At 50.0% G+C, this 21227-nt stretch overlaps 1 protein-coding gene across 4 annotated transcripts in view; it reads right to left on the reverse strand.

The window, feature by feature from the left end:
- The window catches only part of SLC4A2 (solute carrier family 4 member 2), a 395791-nt gene that overhangs the window by 54231 nt on the left and 320333 nt on the right, over positions 1-21227 (reverse strand). For all 4 annotated transcript variants that reach the window (XM_073551714.1, XM_073551713.1, XM_073551715.1 and 1 more), the window contains 11 exons: positions 17046-17146; positions 13633-13844; positions 13103-13236; positions 12630-12810; positions 11839-11974; positions 11570-11744; positions 11385-11493; positions 10561-10745; positions 1618-1831; positions 1325-1540; positions 801-949 (listed from right to left, as the gene is read on the reverse strand). In XM_073551714.1, the coding sequence (XP_073407815.1) occupies positions 801-949; positions 1325-1540; positions 1618-1831; positions 10561-10745; positions 11385-11493; positions 11570-11744; positions 11839-11974; positions 12630-12810; positions 13103-13236; positions 13633-13844; positions 17046-17146 (1812 nt within the window). The remainder of the gene's footprint in view (positions 1-800; positions 950-1324; positions 1541-1617; positions 1832-10560; positions 10746-11384; positions 11494-11569; positions 11745-11838; positions 11975-12629; positions 12811-13102; positions 13237-13632; positions 13845-17045; positions 17147-21227) is intronic.

A 21227-nucleotide genomic window follows, 5' to 3' on the forward strand; every position in this document is an offset into this window, starting at 1 on the left:
CTCTACCTAGACCACACCATGAGCCATCATCCATCATTTCTCCTCCTAGACTTTGCCATCACCCATCATTGCTCCACCTAGACCACACCATGCGCCATCATCCATCATTACTCCTCCTAGACTTTGCCATCACCCATCAATGCTCCACCTAGACCACACCATGCGCCATCATCCATCATTACTCCTCCTAGACTTTGCCATCACCCATCAATGCTCCACCTAGACCACACCATGCGCCATCATCCATCATTTCTCCTCCTAGACTTTGCCATCACCCATCATTGCTCCACCTAGACCACACCATGCGCCATCATCCATCATTTCTCCTCCTTGACTTTGCCATCACCCATCAATGCTCCACCTAGACCTCCTATACTTGTGTTGCCATTTAAGCTATCCTTTTTCTTTCCACCGATCCCACTGCAAACCAAATAATTCTCTATTGACCACCCTGAAATAATGTAAATGAAAGGAACAAACGGGTGGATCTGAGGACAGGATAAGTTGCCTGATAATCCATTTCATTTCCATTCATCCCTTTAAATAAAGGGGAGTGTCAGTCACCTCTGGCCTCCAAGTCTGGCAGCTAGGCTCTCAGGAAAAAGAACCACAGATCTCAGATAACTAAATGCAGATACCAGCAGACCAGCAGCTTGTGACTTTACGTTCCTGGTAGGCCAAACACCAGACCCCTGAATGTGAGAAAGCCCCTGATCCTGCTAGCAATAAAAAGCAGGTACACATACACCAAAACTGTACACAGACAACCCTCCCCAACAGACCCATATGCAACACCTCACCGAATAAAAGGCTTCTTCAAACACCAACAGTGGTCCCGAAAATCCAACAATCAGTAGAGGCTGAGCCCCCAGGAGGCAGAATATCACACCCTGCAGACAGGTCCCAATGATAAGCTCTGACACCCCAATGAGACCACCCGTCTTCTCACCTGCGGAGAGAACAGTAACATGTGAGAGCGATGTTAACACGGCCATTAATGTCACAGAGGATCCTTGTTATTTACAGAGAGCATTACTAACATGGAGACAACGTTCAATAGAGGACAGCCCGTCAGTATCAATGCGGCCAACACTGCCAACCTCCTCAATACACCCGATGATGCCAGCCCCTCAATAAGCCCCACACTGACCCCCTCTGAAAACATCCAACACGGCCCCCCTTCAATACGCCTCACACTGTACCCCCTCAATATCTCTGACATTGATGATGAGTAGACAGGCTGAATCCCCTCACGTCACTCATTGATTAGCGTTGAGCTTAAGCTCAAGAAGTACTGTAGATACAATACACGGGGGACACTCACCCAGAAGACCACCGAATGTTATTGCAGGCGACAGGGCTGCAAAATAGATGAAAATTACTGCAGCCATGCATTGCGGATCTAGGGCATCACGAAAATCACTTGCGTATTTTGGATAACGCCGCTGGATATCTCGTACAAGACCTCCGAATGGCTGACCCGTCCTGCGCAGAGGATCATCTCCACCATCATCAGACACCACAGCTTTTATAAGGAGAGCTACAATCGAGAAAGTCAACAATGAGCCAGGAGAAGCATGTACAGAAGACGGCAGAGTTTATTACACAGAAGACAACCTGTCTCTGGTGCGGTGCTTGCCTCCTCCAGGACCTTCTTCTCTGGGCCTTGGCGTCGTCTCAGCATTTCACGTTGGAACAGAGCTACAGACCGTAGGAGCTCCTCTCCCATCACCTCTGATGGCGGCAGCACAATGCTGCAGTCCAGGAACTCATTAATGGCGTTCAGGAGATCTTGACGATCATCAGCAAAGTAGGCAGCCTCATGGAAAGACTGAGGAGGAGACATACAGGCAGGATCAAAATGGAGAAAAAGGGACTAGGACAAAAGATAAGGGGCCAAGGGGGAGAACATACAGGGAAGATCAACAGGAAAAATCAGGGATGAGGTCTAAAGGTAAGGAGCCGAAGAGGAGACATACAGGAAAGATCAAATAGAGAAGCAGGGACTGGCCTAAAGGTAAAGGGCTGAGGAGGAGATATAGAGTGAGGATCAAAATGGAGAAGCAGAGACTGGACTTAACGGTGAAGGACCAAGGAGAAGACATACATGGAAGATGAAAACGATAAAGAACCGAGGAGGAGACTGTAGGAAAGCTAGGAAGGACAGGGTTACATCCCAGCTCTGCAGGGTTTGATTAGAGGCACCTGCCTGGATTTTGTCTAGAACCAGGATATAGGTTCACTTTGTGTTCAGTGTGCTGGGGGGGGACAGCGCAGAGCGTGGACTCTGCTGAGAGATGCATAGAACCGTTTGTTGCTGACCATATTGAGCCAGGATTGCCGCACATGTGAGGGACCAAGGTCTGTATGTAGGAGGAACAAGTCCTTGGCCAGAAGTTGAGAGGGAAAGGACAATGTTTTGAACTAGTGCACCTGACCTGCTATTATTTGTCTTGTCATACCTTTGTGACCGAAGAGGAGACACGCAGGGAGGTTCAAAAAGGGTATTATGAAAGCAATAAAATTTCAGATGTTTGGACCAGACGGCACTACCTGTATGAACACTACCGACTACCTGAGAGAGAAAATCTCTACAATTGGTGGAAGAAATGCAGGTGTGAAGTCCCGGAGAGCACAGGTGATTGCAGTGTAAAGATTGAATGTCCTGGGTAAAGGCAGCTACAGTATTTGTCACAAACGCATACGCGACTATATAATCAATTTGTCATGAGATATATCACCCCACAACTTTTGTTTCCACTTTCAGTTAGGAACTTGCAGCTCTCTGGCACCCCTCATATCCTCAGGTCAGTCAGGGAACTGCCCCTAGGATAAGTAGTCGCCAAAGAGGCTGCCTTGTCGTGTACTCGCTATCGGGCACTCTGCAGTGAGGGCGGTGTGTATATCATCAGCCCCAGTCATGGAATATACACCTAAACTTTCGATCCGACACTGCCAGGGTTCCCCGATACCACCAGGACGCTGTGCTGCTAAAGCCTATATCAGGTCAGGAACCACCGCACAGGTAGCGTGATTTGGCGTGGCGTACATGTCGGTTCAATCATAGAGCAAAAAGAACGAAAGTAGTAAATTTATAAGTTTACTCCAGAAAATATCAGCAGTGTTTACAAAAATACAAAAGATATTACAAAAAGGAGACAAAATACAGCATGTACAACAGATAGAAATAAAAGGGATAAAAATAAGAAACTTACTCTCAGTCACAGATATGACGTGTCGATAAAAGGTAGGAGCGCCTTCCCAAGGAAAATTGTTCATCAGCACAGCTTCTTAGCTGGCTCTCCAGGCATCTGACACCTCCCCAATTGAGCATCTCAGCTTTATGCTTTGGCCCAAAACCAAGGGACTACACCCTTACTGACCTCACTTGGTGGGCTGTGTTAGAGGACGTACGCTCCTTTTGAAAAGTTATTAAAACTCCTATCTTGCCGTATCTTTTGCTGGGAGCCTCACAGGGTGATGCCAGGGGTATTATATTTTTCCCTGTGAATTTATCTTTCTTTTGAGTCCTAACACGACATACCTGCATGTTACTGGGGGGCAGAAACTGTTTTCCCAGATTCTGACGGCAATACTGGCTGCAAAACGCTGTTGTGCGTAGCCCTAATTCTACAGATTCTAGAAATATATTTTCCTGTCTCTAGGATTATTGTGTGTTATTAAATTTGACCTGGAATAGACAAAGGAATATTGGCTGAAAAAAAATGGCTTTAACTGGCCAGGGGTAATAACAGTGACCATCTGCTGAAGGAAGGGGGAGAGGACAGAATTTCAAAGAGGCAGAGAGAGGGGCTGCAGCTGCGAGGGGGGATGCTTGTGAGCTGCATGTGAAGCTCAGTGTTACACCACACAACTAAACGGGCGTGGGGCAGCCAGAGCGCTGTAAGTGTACCTTAGGGCAATAGGAAATACTTCATATTTTCCTGACAGCAGTGTAAAGATTGAATGTCCTGTGTAAAGGCGACTATAGTATTACAAACACAAAGTTTGAAAGTATGGAGGAGCTTGTTAAACAATTAGTCCAGGTGCAGCAGCAGCATCTGCAGACTGCTCTCCTGGCAGCCAAAGGGGCAGTATCCGTGTGAGGTGAATAGAATGGGAGGCTTTGCAGAAAATGACTCTAGAAGATGACATTGAGCCTTTCCTGACTGCCTTTAAGACAGTGGAGAAACTGCACCCAAAGCAATAGGCAGAGGTTCTAACTCCATAACTTATTGGGGAACCACAGAAAGCGTTCTACCACCTCAGGAGAGGTCAGAGCTGGGTTTAAGGGGTACAGCTCTTAACACTGTCTGTTGGAGATGTCGTACCCTGGTGTCATATATTAGCCAATTATCACTTAATCTTGGAGCCGATGGTCTGCTCAGTAGGCCGTCCGGTGCTACTCCTACGTCGCCTACCCCGCATGCAGTGTTGTTCCTCTTCCTGGCGAGGGACCTCAGGAACACCAGGTAACTGTGAATGGTGTCCAAGTGATGGGAATTATGGACTCTGAAAGTTTGGTGATCTTGGAAGGGGCACACTTCGATATGTACAAATTCTTGGGAAGGTGGTGGGTGTCATGTGTATTCATGGGGACACTAAGAACTTTCCTAAGGTCTGGGTCGACAATGTGGGTCACGGAACCACAGGCTGTTTCAAAGTGGGAGTGGTCAAAAACTTGTCACATCCTAGAATTGTTGGTCATGATATTCCTGTTTTAGGATTTGTGGGGGTAATTGTTATCGCCTGGTGGCTCAGCTGACAACCAAGTTACAGTGGTAAAGACCTTGTCACAGGCCGCAACCGCCGAGTTGCAATTGTCCATACAAAATTGGCAATAAGGATATGGAAGCGTCACCTAAAGTTAATCTTCCTGAGCTGAGGTGTCCAAGGAAAACTTGGAACGGCCAAATTCAGGGACTTAACTTTGAAAGGAACCCTGGAAAATGTAAGGGTGGTAAATGTTGTAAGGCACAAATCAGAGAGAAAACTCATCTCGCTATAACATGTGCAATCCAGTGTGCAAGAAACAACCTAAAATAGAAAGCAATGGGTTCCAGTTTCTGGTTAAAATTGGGTTGAACTTTATTAAGGTTAAATATCCAATCATATATGAAGTAGGGAGGGCAGAAAAACAAAGGCAAAGCATTTCAAATACGATCCGGCGTTCTTTTTCAAAGCCTATTGTTCCCCAGGAACCGTGTTCCGTTTTCACATTTGATCAGGCAAGATGATCTGGGGATTAAAGTGAGGGGCCAGGTAAAAGAGCACCTCATCAAGGCCCAGGAGGAATAAAGTGAGGGGCCAGGTAAAAGAGAACCTCATCCAGGCCCAGGAGGAATAAAGTGAGGAGCCAGGTAAAAGAGAACCTCATCAAGGCCCAGGAGGAATAAAGTGAGGAGCCAGGTAAATGAGCACCTCATCAAGGCCCAGGAGGAATAAAGTGAGGGGCCAGGTAAAAGAGCACCTCATCAAGGCCCAGGAGGAATAAAGTGAGGAGCCAGCTAAAAGAGCACCTCATCAAGGCCCAGGAGGAATAAAGTGAGGGGCCAGGTAAAAGAGCACCTCATCAAGGCCCAGGAGGAATAAAGTGAGGGGCCAGGTAAAAGAGCACCTCATCAAGGCCCAGGAGGAATAAAGTGAGGGGCCAGGTAAAAGAGCACCTCATCAAGGCCCAGGAGGAATAAAGTGAGGGCCAGGTAAAAGAGCACCTCATCAAGGCCCAGGAGGAATAAAGTGAGGAGCCAGGTAAAAGAGCACCTCATCAAGGCCCAGGAGGAATAAAGTGAGGGCCAGGTAAAAGAGCACCTCATCAAGGCCCTGGAGGAATAAAGTGAGGGGCCAGGTAAAAGAGCACCTCATCAAGGCCCAGGAGGAATAAAGTGAGGGCCAGGTAAAAGAGCACCTCATCATGGCCCAGGAGGAATAAAGTGAGGGGCCAGGTAAAAGAGCACCTCATCAAGGCCCAGGAGGAATAAAGTGAGGGGCCAGGTAAAAGAGCACCTCATCAAGGCCCAGGAGGAATAAAGTGAGGAGCCAGCTAAAAGAGCACCTCATCAAGGCCCAGGAAGAATAAAATGAGGGGCCAGGTGAAATAGCATCTCATCAAGGCCCAGGAGGAATAAAGTGAGGGGCCAGGTAAAAGAGCACCTCATCAAGGCCCAGGAGGAATAAAGTGAGGGCCAGGTAAAAGAGCACCTCATCAAGGCCCAGGAGGAATAAAGTGAGGAGCCAGGGAAAAGAGCACCTCATCAAGGCCCAGGAGGAATAAAGTGAGGGCCAGGTAAAAGAGCACCTCATCAAGGCCCAGGAGGAATAAAGTGAGGGGCCAGGTAAAAGAGCACCTCATCAAGGCCCAGGAGGAATAAAGTGAGGGGCCAGGTAAAAGAGCACCTCATCAAGGCCCAGGAGGAATAAAGTGAGGGGCCAGGTAAAAGAGCACCTCATCAAGGCCCAGGAGGAATAAAGTGAGGGCCAGGTAAAAGAGCACCTCATCAAGGCCCAGGAGGAATAAAGTGAGGAGCCAGGTAAAAGAGCACCTCATCAAGGCCCAGGAGGAATAAAGTGAGGGCCAGGTAAAAGAGCACCTCATCAAGGCCCTGGAGGAATAAAGTGAGGGGCCAGGTAAAAGAGCACCTCATCAAGGCCCAGGAGGAATAAAGTGAGGGCCAGGTAAAAGAGCACCTCATCATGGCCCAGGAGGAATAAAGTGAGGGGCCAGGTAAAAGAGCACCTCATCAAGGCCCAGGAGGAATAAAGTGAGGGGCCAGGTAAAAGAGCACCTCATCAAGGCCCAGGAGGAATAAAGTGAGGAGCCAGCTAAAAGAGCACCTCATCAAGGCCCAGGAAGAATAAAATGAGGGGCCAGGTGAAATAGCATCTCATCAAGGCCCAGGAGGAATAAAGTGAGGGGCCAGGTAAAAGAGCACCTCATCAAGGCCCAGGAGGAATAAAGTGAGGGCCAGGTAAAAGAGCACCTCATCAAGGCCCAGGAGGAATAAAGTGAGGAGCCAGGGAAAAGAGCACCTCATCAAGGCCCAGGAGGAATAAAGTGAGGGCCAGGTAAAAGAGCACCTCATCAAGGCCCTGGAGGAATAAAGTGAGGGGCCAGGTAAAAGAGCACCTCATCAAGGCCCAGGAGGAATAAAGTGAGGGGCCAGGTAAAAGAGCACCTCATCATGGCCCAGGAGGAATAAAGTGAGGGGCCAGGTAAAAGAGCACCTCATCAAGGCCCAGGAGGAATAAAGTGAGGGGCCAGGTAAAAGAGCACCTCATCAAGGCCCAGGAGGAATAAAGTGAGGAGCCAGCTAAAAGAGCACCTCATCAAGGCCCAGGAAGAATAAAATGAGGGGCCAGGTGAAATAGCATCTCATCAAGGCCCAGGAGGAATAAAGTGAGGGGCCAGGTAAAAGAGCACCTCATCAAGGCCCAGGAGGAATAAAGTGAGGAGCCAGCTTAAAGAGGACCTCATCAAGGCCCAGGAAGAATAAAGTGAGGGGCCAGGTGAAAGAGGACCTCATCAAGGCCCGGGAGGAATAAAGTGAGGGGCCAGGTGAAAGAGCACCTCATCAAGGCCCGGGAGGAATAAAGTGAGGGGCCAGCTAAAAGAGGACCTCATCAAGGCCCAGGAAGAATAAAGTGAGGGGCCAGGTGAAAGAGCACCTCATCAAGGCCCGGGAGGAATAAAGTGAGGGGCCAGGTAAAAGAGCACCTCATCAAGGCCCAGGAGGAATAAAGTGAGGGGCCAGGTAAAAAAGCACCTCATCAAGGCCCAGGAGGAATAAAGTGAGGGGCCAGGTAAAAAAGCACCTCATCAAGGCCCAGGAGGAATAAAGTGAGGGCCAGGTAAAAGAGCACCTCATCAAGGCCCAGGAGGAATAAAGTGAGGGGCCAGGTAAAAGAGCACCTCATCAAGGCCCAGGAGGAATAAAGTGAGGGCCAGGTAAAAGAGCACCTCATCAAGGCCTAGGAGGAATAATCTGTCATCTCAAGTGAGACAATTTATTCCTGGGGATTGGGTACTTTTGTTAGCTCCCACAGTGGAAAACAAGTTCCTTAATAAGTTACGGGGACCCTATAAGGTGGTGAAAAAGGTGGGAAAGGCGATACAGAACTGGCCATGCCCCCATCCTAAAAAAAAACCTGGTCCCTGTAGCCACTGTTGGTTGGCAGATGGTGCCCAGCCCTAGTCTTTGGGCAGAGGGGGAGGATATTTTGGAAAGCTGGGAAGGACAGGGTTAAATCTCATCTCTGTACGGTTTTTATTTAGAGCCAGGAGATGTTTTCACATTGTGTGCAGTGTTCTGGGAGAACATAGCAGTGTGTGGATTCTGCTGAGCAAACTGAGGCAGCTGAAGATGCAGGGAAGATCAAAACCGAGAAGTAGAGACTGGGAATAAAGGTAAAGGGCCGAGGAGGAGATATAGAGCGAGGATCAAATCGGAGACACAGAGACTGGCCTAAAGGTAAAGGGCTAAGGATGAGACTTACAGGGAAGATCAAAACAGAGAAGCAGAGCCTGGCTTGAAGGTAAAGGGCCGAGAAGGAGACATACAGAGAAGATCAAGACGAAGACTCAGGGAATGGCCTAAAGGTTAAAGGCCGAGCAGAAGACGTAGAGGGAGGGTCAAAACTGAGAAGCCAGGACTAGGCCTAAAGGTAAAGAGCTGAGGAGGAGACATTGAGAGAGGACCAAAACGGAGAAGCCAGGACTAGGCCAAAAAGATAAAGGGCAGAGGAGGAGATCTAGACAGAGAGGATCAAAACAGAGAAGTAGAGAATGGCCTAAAGGTAAAAGGCTGAGTAGGAGATATAGAGAGGGTCACAACGAAGAAGCAGGGACTGGGCCTAAAGGTATGCCGAGGAAGAGACATACAGAGAAGATCAAAACAAAGAAGAAGGGAATGGCCTAAAGGTAAAGGGCCGTGCAGGAGACATAAAGGGAGGATCAAAATGGAGAAGTAGGGAATTGTTTAAAGGTATAGGGCCGAGGAAGAGATATAGAGAGAGGATCAAAATGGAGAAGTAGGGACTGGGCCTAAAAGTAAGATGCAGAAAAGGGGACATAAAGGGAGGTTCAAAACAAAGAAGGGACTGGGCCTAAGGGTTCGGGGTCGAGGAGGAAAACATACAAGGGGAAACAAAATGGAGAAGCAGGGACTAGGCAGAAAGGTAAAGGACCGAGGAGGAAACATATAAAGAGGATCAAAATGGAGAAGCAGAGATTGGCCTAAAGGTAAAGAAAAGAGAAGATGAGTGGAGAAACTGAGAAAAAAACACTAAGGGAAAAAACCACTGAAAGGAAAAGAATACAAACTAAAGATCAGTCACTGAGGTTATGTTTCATCACGGATTTTACACCAAGCAGAGGAAACCCCCAAACCAATACACACTTCGGACAAAGCAGAGATGATATCGGAGGGCCAGTCCACCCCATGATCAGGGGTGATACCTGAGGGCCAGTCATCACTATCGACAAGGATGATATCGGAGGGCCAGTCCACACCATAATCAGGGGTGATACCTGAGGGCCAGTCATCACTATCGACAAGGATGATATCGGAGGGACAGTCCACACCATGGTCAGGGGTAATATGTCGAGAAAGTCACTGCTATAGTCAGGGGTCATATCTGAGGGACAGTCCTTGCTATAATTAGGGATGATATCTGAGGGACAGTCCTTGCTATAATTAGGGATGATATCTGAGGGACAGTCCTTGCTATAATTAGGGATGATATCTGAGGGACAGTTCTCGTAATCATCAGGGGAAACACCTGAAGGACAGTCACTGCAATGGTCAGGGGTGATATCTGAGGGACAGTCCTTGCTATAATTAGGGATGATATCTGAGGGATAGTTCTCCTAATCATCAGGGGAAACACCTGAGGGCCAGTCCCTGCAATGGTCAGGGGTGATATCTGAGGGACAGTCCCTGCTATAATTAGGGATGATATCTGAGGGACAGTTCTCGCAATCATCAGGGGAAACACCTGAGGGACAGTCCCTGCAATGGTCAGGGGTGATATCTGAGGGACAGTCCCTGCTATAATTAGGGATGATATCTGAGGGACAGTTCTCGCAATCATCAGGGGAAACACCTGAGGGACAGTCCCTGCAATGGTCAGGGGTGATATCTGAGGGACAGTCCCTGCTATAATTAGGGATGATATCTGAGGGACAGTTCTCGCAATCATCAGGGGAAACACCTGAGGGACAGTCCCTGCAATGGTCAGGGGTGATATCTGAGGGACACTCTTCTCCATGGTCAGGGGGGCTTATCTGCATGACAGTCCCTGCAATAGACAGGATGCGATATCTAAAGGACAGTCCCTGCAATGGTTGGGGGCGATATTTGAGGGGCAGTCCCTGCTACGGTGAGCACCAATATCTGGGGGGCAGTCCCTGCTACTGTGAGCACCAATATCTGAGGGACAGTCCCTGCTATGGTCACGGCTGATATCGGGGGGACAGTCCATGTTATGGTCAGGAATGATATCCGAGGTGCAGTCCCCGTTATGGTCAGGGGTGCAATTTGTAGTAAGGCGGTTTAGTGTTACCTTGTCTGACATAAGAGTGGAGATGGATCTCCCGATCTCATGATAGTCCATGTTGGATGTGCTAGGACCCAGCAGGATGAATAGGAATCGCACAGGAATGGGGACTTCCAGGACTGAGTCCAGCTCCACCGCCTCCTGCAGACGCACAAATGCCATGGTCGGCTGCTCAAGGAATTCCACACAACCTGAGACACATAAAAACCCAGATCAGTGGGCTGATGGGTAGTGACATATAACTAACGCAAAAGAGGAGATGTCCTCTGCACAGAAGGTCCACATCAGATACCACAACCGCCTGCTCTGAGGAGACGTGATTGCACAATGTCAGTCCTGGAAGGAAATGTCTGTCCTGTCATTACTTTTCGTCCACGTCCCACTTAGCAGGGTTGTAAAGTATTGAAAAACATGGCTGCTCCATCAGTCTACAGGTTGTCCCGTAATGCAGCTCGGTGCTATCACAGTAGATAGGGGATGATCTGCAATACCACAAAGAACCTGTGGACACGCATGGCACTGCTCGTTAAAGACAGCGGCAGGTTTCATTGCCCAGGTTGCTGTTTTTGGTGGTGGCATTGCATTAACATTGCTAGTGGCGGGGTCATTACAGTGATGCCGGTGGCATTACATCGTCTTTGTTAATGGTGGCACTTCTAGTGGATGTGCAGCGTTATTATTGCTGCCGGCTTCTCTTCATCGCCGACAGCGGCATCACGTCATCATAGCTGGTGGATGCCTTGCATTATTGTTGCTTGTGGCAATGCAACATTGTTGGTGGCGTCATGTAATGTGACCGTGTGCACGTGATATGATTACAAGACACTCACCCACGAGCACCACACTGGCCTCTGCATTCTCTGGAATCTTCTCCAAGAGTTTCAGCTCATGTTTAGACTTGGAGCGTTGGATTGTGGGCAATGAAGGAAGAGATTCACGCTGGATAATACAGAAAGAGGTCACTGACTCGCTGCGATCATGGATCTGAAAGGCTGTTACTTCACCAGTATCTCACCTCACGATCTAGGTCAATTTTGGTTTCTGTGGGGTCGCCACCCATTAAAGGGTCCGTCAGGTTGGGTTCACTGTTCTGGGAGATATGATTAGTGCTGTGATGTCCGAGCAGAGAGCCGAGGCTGGCGGCTGATATGTTCCTGGAGAACGATGAGTCTTTTTCATCACTTGGGTGGCTGAAAACAAAGATGAAGCGACATGTTTCATGATGTTCCATGATGTTGTGGACACGCAAGGCTTCATGCACTTGTCATACATGTAAGTACAGACCTGTGCTTCAGGAGTAGAGCTCTCAGCACATTGGCTCTGTCTTCTGCTTTTATCTGGTCGCTGATGATCATCTGCTCCACCACCTGATGAGCAATTCCAGGCAGAGTCCTCTGGTCCAGGTCTAAAAGAACAGCACCTATGGGAAAAGAAAAAGGCTTTAATTATACTCCATGAGGTGTGCAAAGTCCTACCCTCCACAGATATGCCCAAAACTGACCCTGTATCCAACACTGCACATAAGACCACCCTCATACCTCACCCCTACTGGCTCATCCTTGGATCTTCACAAGGTCATTACCAATTGATCATGTCATCAGGTCATCTCTGTGTTTTCACTGTGTCCTCACTGAGACATCACAAAGTCACCATCGGCCAATTACCAGGTCATCACTGAGACATCATTAGATCATTGTCATCACCGGCTCATCACTGGGTCTTTGTCATTACCAACTCATCGTTGGGTCATCACTGAGATAGCATTGGATCAGCAGATCATCATAATCACCAGGTCATCATTGGATTATTGTCAGTACTGACTCATTACTGGGTCATCACAAACATATTTCCAAGTGATTATTGTGTCATCAGGTCATCACTGAGACATCACAGGGTCATCACCATGTCCTCATCAGTTCATCATTGGTCATCACTGGGTCATCACAAGTTATTATCATGTCATCACTGAGTCCTCATTGAGTCATCATCATCAGGTCATCAACATCAGCTAGTGATCCCAGCCTCATTCATTCCCCACTTTCTGCAGTGGCTGTACCTCTTAAGGTTCTACTTACCATGTGACAGTGTTCGACGGAGCTCGAGGAGACTACGAAAGCTGAGAGAGGCAACGTGTGGCTTTCCCCACTGATCTGTTTCAGCTTCCACATCCTCCTCAAACTTGATCCAGCGAGCAGTTTCTTTCCATTGTAATTCTTGATGCTTGTCCAGAACTAACTCATTGAGCTCCACAAACACCTGCAAGTGAGAAGGTTTATACATGTGTGGATATTATACGAATGCACACGGCAGACTGGAGGATTCATGCACATGGCCGTAATAGAGACACAGGTCACCCACAATGTTGTGGGTCCATATTGAACCTCTAGGAGGACAATCATGGCGAGCAGCAATGCAAGTTGTATTATGGAGGTGGACTACCTTTGGATCCTGCTTCTAGCACAGAATTTGGTAGACACATCACACAGTACATAGACATGCCTAGTGTCACGCAGACTCTGGTCACAGGTGTTGGGAGCCTCTTACTCACCTCATGGGGCTGCAGAGTGACACTCTTTCGATGAGGGTGTTTCTCCTTATGCTCCTTGCTGATATGGACCACATGCCCTTTACTCTTCCGGACAAGATGTCTCCGCACAGCAGGAAGATCCTCAAAGCGATGACCTGGAAATGTACAAAAAAGCAATATGAATTGGTAAGGAAGCCGGATGCCATGAAGCAAGAAGACTGCTCGTAAACATGGTCAGCATGGCGTCACACGGGGTGCACACCTAGGGCAGGGATCTGGTACAGTATTTGGGGAAGGTTCGGTGAGTTTGGGGTTTAATCCAAGTAATTGGAAGATCAGAGACAGAATGGTCCGAGTTGTCACATAATTTTGGTGATTCAAGCTTCACATCATTGGGTCCAGTACTACAAGAATCCGATATGGTGGAGATCTCAGGAGATACATTGTGGGTGAGTGGTTCCCTCTCAGAACTCCTCAGAAAAGCCCCCACACCCTCACAATGCGAGCAGAAAGGGCTCAGGTCAACTCTGTATAGGACTCTTCTTACTCACTCTTCATGTAGTCCAGGTCGGCTGATGCCAGGGTCTGAGCCTCAGTCTCGTCAGTTGGCACAACATAGTAGTGGGCGTCCTCAGGATGGGTCATGCTGCCAATTCTCCTACGTTCCGTAAGACTATAGCTACGATGGGGTGGCTGCCTATGAGGAGGGCGAGAGGAACCCAGTCCCTCTACACTGGGGGAGGTGCAGGGTCCTTGTTCTTTTCTGCAAACACAGAAATAAGTGTCACAGCGCAGGATAAACAAATGTCCGAAGCACCAAATATCACCTGCAACACCACATCACAGCATACATGTAGCTAACCAATATATCTGTGCCGCACAGACAACTAACCGGCACAGCGCTGACAACTAACCGGCACAGCGCTGACAACTAACCGGCACAGCGCTGACAACTAACCGGCACAGCGCTGACAACTAACCGGCACAGCGCTGACAACTAACCGGCACAGCGCTGACAACTAACCGGCACAGCGCTGACAACTAACCGGCACAGCGCTGACAACTAACCGGCACAGCGCTGACAACTAACCGGCACAGCGCTGACAACTAACCGGCACAGCCCTGACAACTAACCGGCACAGCCCTGACAACTAACCGGCACAGCCCTGACAACTAACCGGCACAGCCCTGACAACTAACCGGCACAGCGCTGACAACTAACCGGCACAGCGCTGACAACTAACCGGCACAGCGCTGACAACTAACCGGCACAGCCCTGACAACTAACCGGCACAGCGCTGACAACTAACCGGCACAGCGCTGACAACTAACCGGCACAGCGCTGACAACTAACCGGCACAGCCCTGACAACTAACCGGCACAGCCCTGACAACTAACCGGCACAGCCCTGACAACTAACCGTCACAGCCCTGACAACTAAGCGGCACAGCCCTGACAACTAACCGGCACAGCGCAGACAACTAACCAGCACAGCCCTGACAACGAACCGACACAGTGCTGACAACTAACCAGCACAGCGCTGACAACTAACCAGCACAGCGCTGACAACTAACCGGCACAGCCTGGACAACTAACCGGCACAGCGCTGACAACTAACCGGCACAGCCCTGACAACGAACCGGCACAGCCCTGACAACTAACCGGCACAGCGCTGACAACTAACCGGCACAGCCCTGACAACTAACCGGCACAGCCCTGACAACTAACCGGCACAGCCCTGACAACTAACCGGCACAGCGCAGACAACTAACCGGCACAGTGCTGACAACTAACCGGCACAGCGCTGACAACTAACCGGCACAGCCCTGACAACTAACCGGCACAGCCCTGACAACTAACCGGCACAGCCCTGACAACTAACCGTCACAGCCCTGACAACTAAGCGGCACAGCCCTGACAACTAACCGGCACAGCGCAGACAACTAACCAGCACAGCCCTGACAACGAACCGACACAGTGCTGACAACTAACCAGCACAGCGCTGACAACTAACCAGCACAGCGCTGACAACTAACCGGCACAGCCTGGACAACTAACCGGCACAGCGCTGACAACTAACCGGCACAGCCCTGACAACGAACCGGCACAGCCCTGACAACTAACCGGCACAGCGCTGACAACTAACCGGCACAGCCCTGACAACTAACCGGCACAGCCCTGACAACTAACCGGCACAGCCCTGACAACTAACCGGCACAGCGCAGACAACTAACCGGCACAGTGCTGACAACTAACCGGCACAGCGCTGACAACTAACCGGCACAGCCCTGACAACTAACCGGCACAGCCCTGACAACTAACCGTAACAGCCCTGACAACTAACCGGCACAGCCCTGACAACTAACCGGCACAGCGCTGACAACTAACCGGCACAGCCCTGACAACGAAGCGGCACAGCCCTGACAACTAACCGGCACAGCGCTGACAACTAACCGGCACAGACCTAACAACCGGCACAGCCCTGACAACGAAGCGGCACAGCCCTGACAACGAAGCGCCACAGCCCTGACAACGAAGCGCCACAGCCCTGACAACGAAGCGCCACAGCCCTGACAACCAAGCGGCACAACCCTGACAACGAAGCGGCACAGCCCTGACAACGAAGCGGCACAGCCCTGACAACGAAGCGGCACAGCCCTGACAACTAACCGGCACAGCCCTGACAACTAACCGGCACAGCGCTGACAACTAACCGGCACAGCCCTGACAACTAACCGGCACAGTGCTGACAACTAACCGGCACAGCCCTGACAACTAACCGGCACAGCGCTGACAACTAACCGGCACAGCCCTGACAACTAACCGTAACAGCCCTGACAACTAACCGGCACAGCCCTGACAACTAACCGGCACAGCCCTGACAACTATCCGGCACAGCCCTGACAACTAACCGGCACAGCGCTGACAACTAACCGGCACAGCCCTGACAACGAAGCGGCACAGCCCTGACAACTAACCGGCACAGCGCTGACAACTAACCGGCACAGCCCTAACAAGCGGCACAGCCCTGACAACGAAGCGGCACAGCCCTGACAACGAAGCGGCACAGCCCTGACAACGAAGCGCCACAGCCCTGACAACGAAGCGCCACAGCCCTGACAACGAAGCGCCACAGCCCTGACAACGAAGCGCCACAGCCCTGACAACGAAGCGCCACAGCCCTGACAACGAAGCGGCACAGCCCTGACAACTAACCGTCACAGCCCTGACAACTAACCGGCACAGCCCTGACAACTAACCGGCACAGTGCTGACAACTAACCGGCACAGCCCTGACAACTAACCGGCACAGTGCTGACAACTAACCGGCACAGCCCTGACAACTAACCGTAACAGCCCTGACAACTAACCGGCACAGCCCTGACAACTAACCGTAACAGCCCTGACAACTAACCGTAACAGCCCTGACAACTAACCGGCACAGCCCTGACAACTAACCGGCACAGCCCTGACCACTAACCGGCACAGCGCTGACAACTAACCGGCACAGCCCTGACAACGAAGCGGCACAGCCCTGACAACTAACCGGCACAGCGCTGACAACTAACCGGCACAGCCCTAACAACCGGCACAGCCCTGACAATGAAGCGGCACAGCCCTGACAACGAAGCGGCACAGCCCTGACAACGAAGCGCCACAGCCCTGACAACGAAGCGCCACAGCCCTGACAACGAAGCGCCACAGCCCTGACAACGAAGCGCCACAGCCCTGACAACGAAGCGGCACAACCCTGACAACGAAGCGGCACAGCCCTGACAACTAACCGGCACAGCCCTGACAACTAACCGGCACAGCCCTGACAACTAACCGGCACAGCCCTGACAACTAACCGGCACAGCACTGACAACTAACCAAAGCCTGTGCAGTCCTGACAACTAATCAGTACCAGTGTGGCCCTAACATCAAATCCAGTACCTATGAGACCCTGACCTGTGGCCACTTACCTCAGTAGGTCAGATTTCTGCTCTTTACAGACAGCATCTAGAGATGAGAGCGGCGGCCCGTCAGAACATCTCTGCGAGACATCATCTTCCACTGGGAAGAACTGTGAGAAGAAAGAGAGACATTTTCACAGCTCCCGACTACATAAGTGCAGTTCAGGGGATGGAAATTCACTTACCCGAATTGTGAGCCCCATGGTATTGAATGCTGTGTGACCCCCATTGTGACCTAACTTGGGCACACATTGCGGATCCCGTTGTGACCAGCATTGTGACCCACATTGTGACTTTCATGGTGGTCTTTGGAAGCTACCAACTCTCCTACACATGAAGACAGGAAGACTTTGGACCTGATCTTCTCCCGACTATCAGGACCCCCCCCACTGACAGCACATACAGAGATCGACGTGCCATCAATACCCAGCAGCTTATGAAGGGTTTACAGTAACCATAGGCCCAATCTCCTCCTGTCCAGACTCAGCATTTTTACATTATAAAAGGACACAAGAACGCGCCCAGGATGAAGAAGCACCGACTACATGAAAAACACCACGATACAGACGACGGCAATCCTGGCACACGCTGCAAACATGCTGAAAACATATATCTCTGCCCTTCACCTCTCCAAACAAGCAACTTCTCCACCCTCCTCACCTCACTATCCAACCATCCTAAACCACTCTAACACTTATCCCTTCTAAAGTGCACACCCCAATCACCAATCTCAGCCCTGGCGATCTGCCAATTATTTTACTGAAAAATCACCCATATCCCATGGAAATTGTCTCCCAATCCCACAATATCATGGATCCTCTTCCCTCCCTCACTCCATAGGTGAGAAGTCTACTTAGTGAACAAGTCACAGAAGAAGAGGTTACCAAGCTCCTCGCATCTTCTCACCCTACTACCTGCACCAGTGACCCTATTCCCTCTCATCTCCTCTTCCTTATCACTACCCACATAACCAAAATATTTCACCTTTCTCTTTATTCCGGTATCTTTTTCTCCTCCTTCAAATGCCATCAAAATCCCATTACTGAAAAAAAACAGAACAGCGCTGCTAACGACAGACTGGTCTTGTCACGGGTTTACCGCGACAGAGAGGAGCTAGAAGACCGCAGCATCTAATTTCTCCTACTCCTGCACTGATTAGAAGCACTTCACCTTCACATTAAACAATATAAACTTATTTGGGCAGTGCAGGGGTTAATCTGCCCAGTTGAGCGCTCCTGGAAGCTTTCCTGCATTAAGGCTCTCAGCTGTTCACTGTTAGCCCCTCCTATCTCCTATATTATCTGGGTCCTGCCTAGCACTCAGTGTCAGAGAAGGCTTATGTTACATGGCTGGAGGTTATTGGTTGTGGTTATTTGACTAGGCAGTTGGTGGACTTATCTGTGACTGTTGCTAGGCTTTGAGTGTGTGATAATTCCCTTTCTCCTCCTACTTTGGTTTTTACCCCACTCCCCGATGCATTCCTCTGTTATGTGTGTGTGTGTATAATTGTATGTTTGGTATTTTTCGGTATTACCTTGTTAGTCTGGTTGGTGTATTACGGTACACTACTACTCCCCTCTTCCCTGGGTGGGGGAAGGGTACAGACTGAGGGAGGATTCAGAAGCTAAGGCAAGGTATGTGGCCCCGGGATCTTTACCCTCAGAAGTAATCAGGGGAACAGGGCGAGCTATGGATCCCCCCAGTGTTAGGGACAGGGAAGGAGCCCTTGGTCCCGGGACATTCAACAACAGAGTCATGACATGTCTCTAATCTCCTGTTTATCTCTAAACTCTCAATGCACTGGTTGCACATCCACTACAGAGTCAAATATAAACTAATCACTTTCACACACTATGCTCTCCACAGTGCTGCACCAACCTGCATCTCCTCCTCATCTCTGTCCACCATCCACCGGTGCTCTCCATGGTGCTGCACGGCCCTACATCTCCTGCTCATCTCTGTCTATTACCTACCCGCCCTCTCAACAGTGCTGCACCATCTTACATCTTCTCCTCTGTCTACCATCCTACCTGTCCACTCCATAGTGCTACACAGCCCAACATCTCCTCCTCTTTACTGTCTACCACATACCTGCCCTCTCCACAGTGCCGCACCGTCCTACATCTCTTCTTCATCTCTGTCTATCACGTTACCTGGCCTTTCCAGAGTTCTGCACAGTCCTAAATCTCCTCCTCATCTTTGTTTACCACCTACCCCCATACTCTCCACAGTGCTGCACAGCCCTACATCTCCTCCTCTGTCTACTACCTACCTGTCCTCTCCACAGTGCTGCTCAGCCCTACATCTCCTCCTCTGTCTACTACCTACCTGTCCTCTCCACAGTGCTGCTCAGCCCTACATCTCCTCCTCTGTCTACTACCCACCTGTCCTCTCCACAGTACTGCACAGCCCTACATCTCCTCCTCATCTTTGTTTACCACCTACCCCCATACTCTCCACAGTGCTGCACAGCCCTACATCTCCTCCTCTGTCTACTACCTACCTGTCCTCTCCACAGTGCTGCTCAGCCCTACATCTCCTCCTCTGTCTACTACCTACCTGTCCTCTCCACAGTGCTGCTCAGCCCTACATCTCCTCCTGTCTACTACCCACCTGTCCTCTCCACAGTACTGCACAGCCCTACATCTCCTCCTCATCTTTGTTTACCACCTACCCCCATACTCTCCACAGTGCTGCACAGCCCTACATCTCCTCCTCTATCTACTACCTACCTGTCCTCTCCACAGTGCTGCACAGCCCTACATCTCCTCCTCTGTCTACTACCTACCTGTCCTCTCCACAGTGCTGCTCAGCCCTACATCTCCTCCTCTGTCTACTACCTACCTGTCCTCTCCACAGTGCTGCTCAGCCCTACATCTCCTCCTCTGTCTACTACCTACCTGTCCTCTCCACAGTGCTGCTCAGCCCTACATCTCCTCCTCTGTCTACTACCTACCTGTCCTCTTCACAGTGCTGCTCAGCCCTACATCTCCTCCTCTGTCTACTACCCACCTGTCCTCTCCACAGTGCTGCTCAGCCCTACATCTCCTCCTCTGTCTACTACCTACCTGTCCTCTCCACACTTCTGCACTGTCTTAAATCTCCAACTCATCCTCTCCACAGTGCTGCACTGTCCTACAGCTCCTCTTCATTTCTGTCATCCAACAGTGGTTTCCACAGTGCTGCATCATCTTACATCTCTTCCAAATCACTTTCTACCACCTACCTGTCCTCTTCACAGTGTTGCATCTCTGTCTACCACCCTACCCTTACATTCCACAGTGCTGAACCTTCTTACATCTCCTTCTCATCTCTGTTTACCACCTATCTGTCCTCTCCACAGTGCTGCATTTCCCTACATCTCCTCCTCATCTGCCTATCACCCTAACTGTTCTCTACACAGTGCTGCACTGCCCTTCATCTCCTTCTCATCTGTCTGCCACCTACCTGTCCTCTCCATAGTTCTGCACCGCCCTACATCTCCTCCTCATCTCTGTCTACCACCCTACCTGATCTTTCCACAATGCTGCACAGCCCTACATCTCCAACTCTCTCTACCTGACCTCTCCACAGTGATACATGGCCATACATCTCCTTACTCATGTCTGTCTAATAATAATAAATGTTATTTCTATAGCGCCGACATATTCCGCAGCACTTTACATTTCAGAGGGGATTTGTACAGACAATAGACATTACAGCATAACAATAATCACATACAGTAGATTATAACAAATACCAAGAGGAGTGAGGGCCCTGCTCGCAAGCTTACAGTCTATGAGGAAAGAGGGAGACACGAAAGGTGGGTGGTAACAGTTGCCCTGATTGTATGGACCAGCCATAATGTTAAGTGTGTAACAGTACAGACACAGAGGGCTAATGGATGCATAAAGCATGTGGGAACATGATGCGGGGAACCTGGTTATGGTAAAACTTTTGGCTGTGCCACACAGGGATAGATTAGGTTAATGTGTTGAGGCAGTAGGCCAGTCTGAATAAATGCGTTTTCAGGGCACGCTTAAAATTGTGGGGTTGGGGACTAATCGTATTGACCTGGGAAGTGCATTCCAAAGAATTGGCGCAGCACATGTAAAGTCTTGGAGACGGGAGTGGGAGGTTCTGATTATTGAGGATGCTAACCTCAGGTCATCAGCAGAACGGAGGGCGCGGGTAGGGTGGTATACTGAAACA

Source organism: Dendrobates tinctorius, unplaced genomic scaffold (assembly GCF_039654945.1).
Source record: "Dendrobates tinctorius isolate UK_male_01 unplaced genomic scaffold, ASM3965494v1 ptg000179l, whole genome shotgun sequence".
In the NCBI taxonomy this organism is placed as follows: domain Eukaryota; kingdom Metazoa; phylum Chordata; class Amphibia; order Anura; family Dendrobatidae; genus Dendrobates; species Dendrobates tinctorius.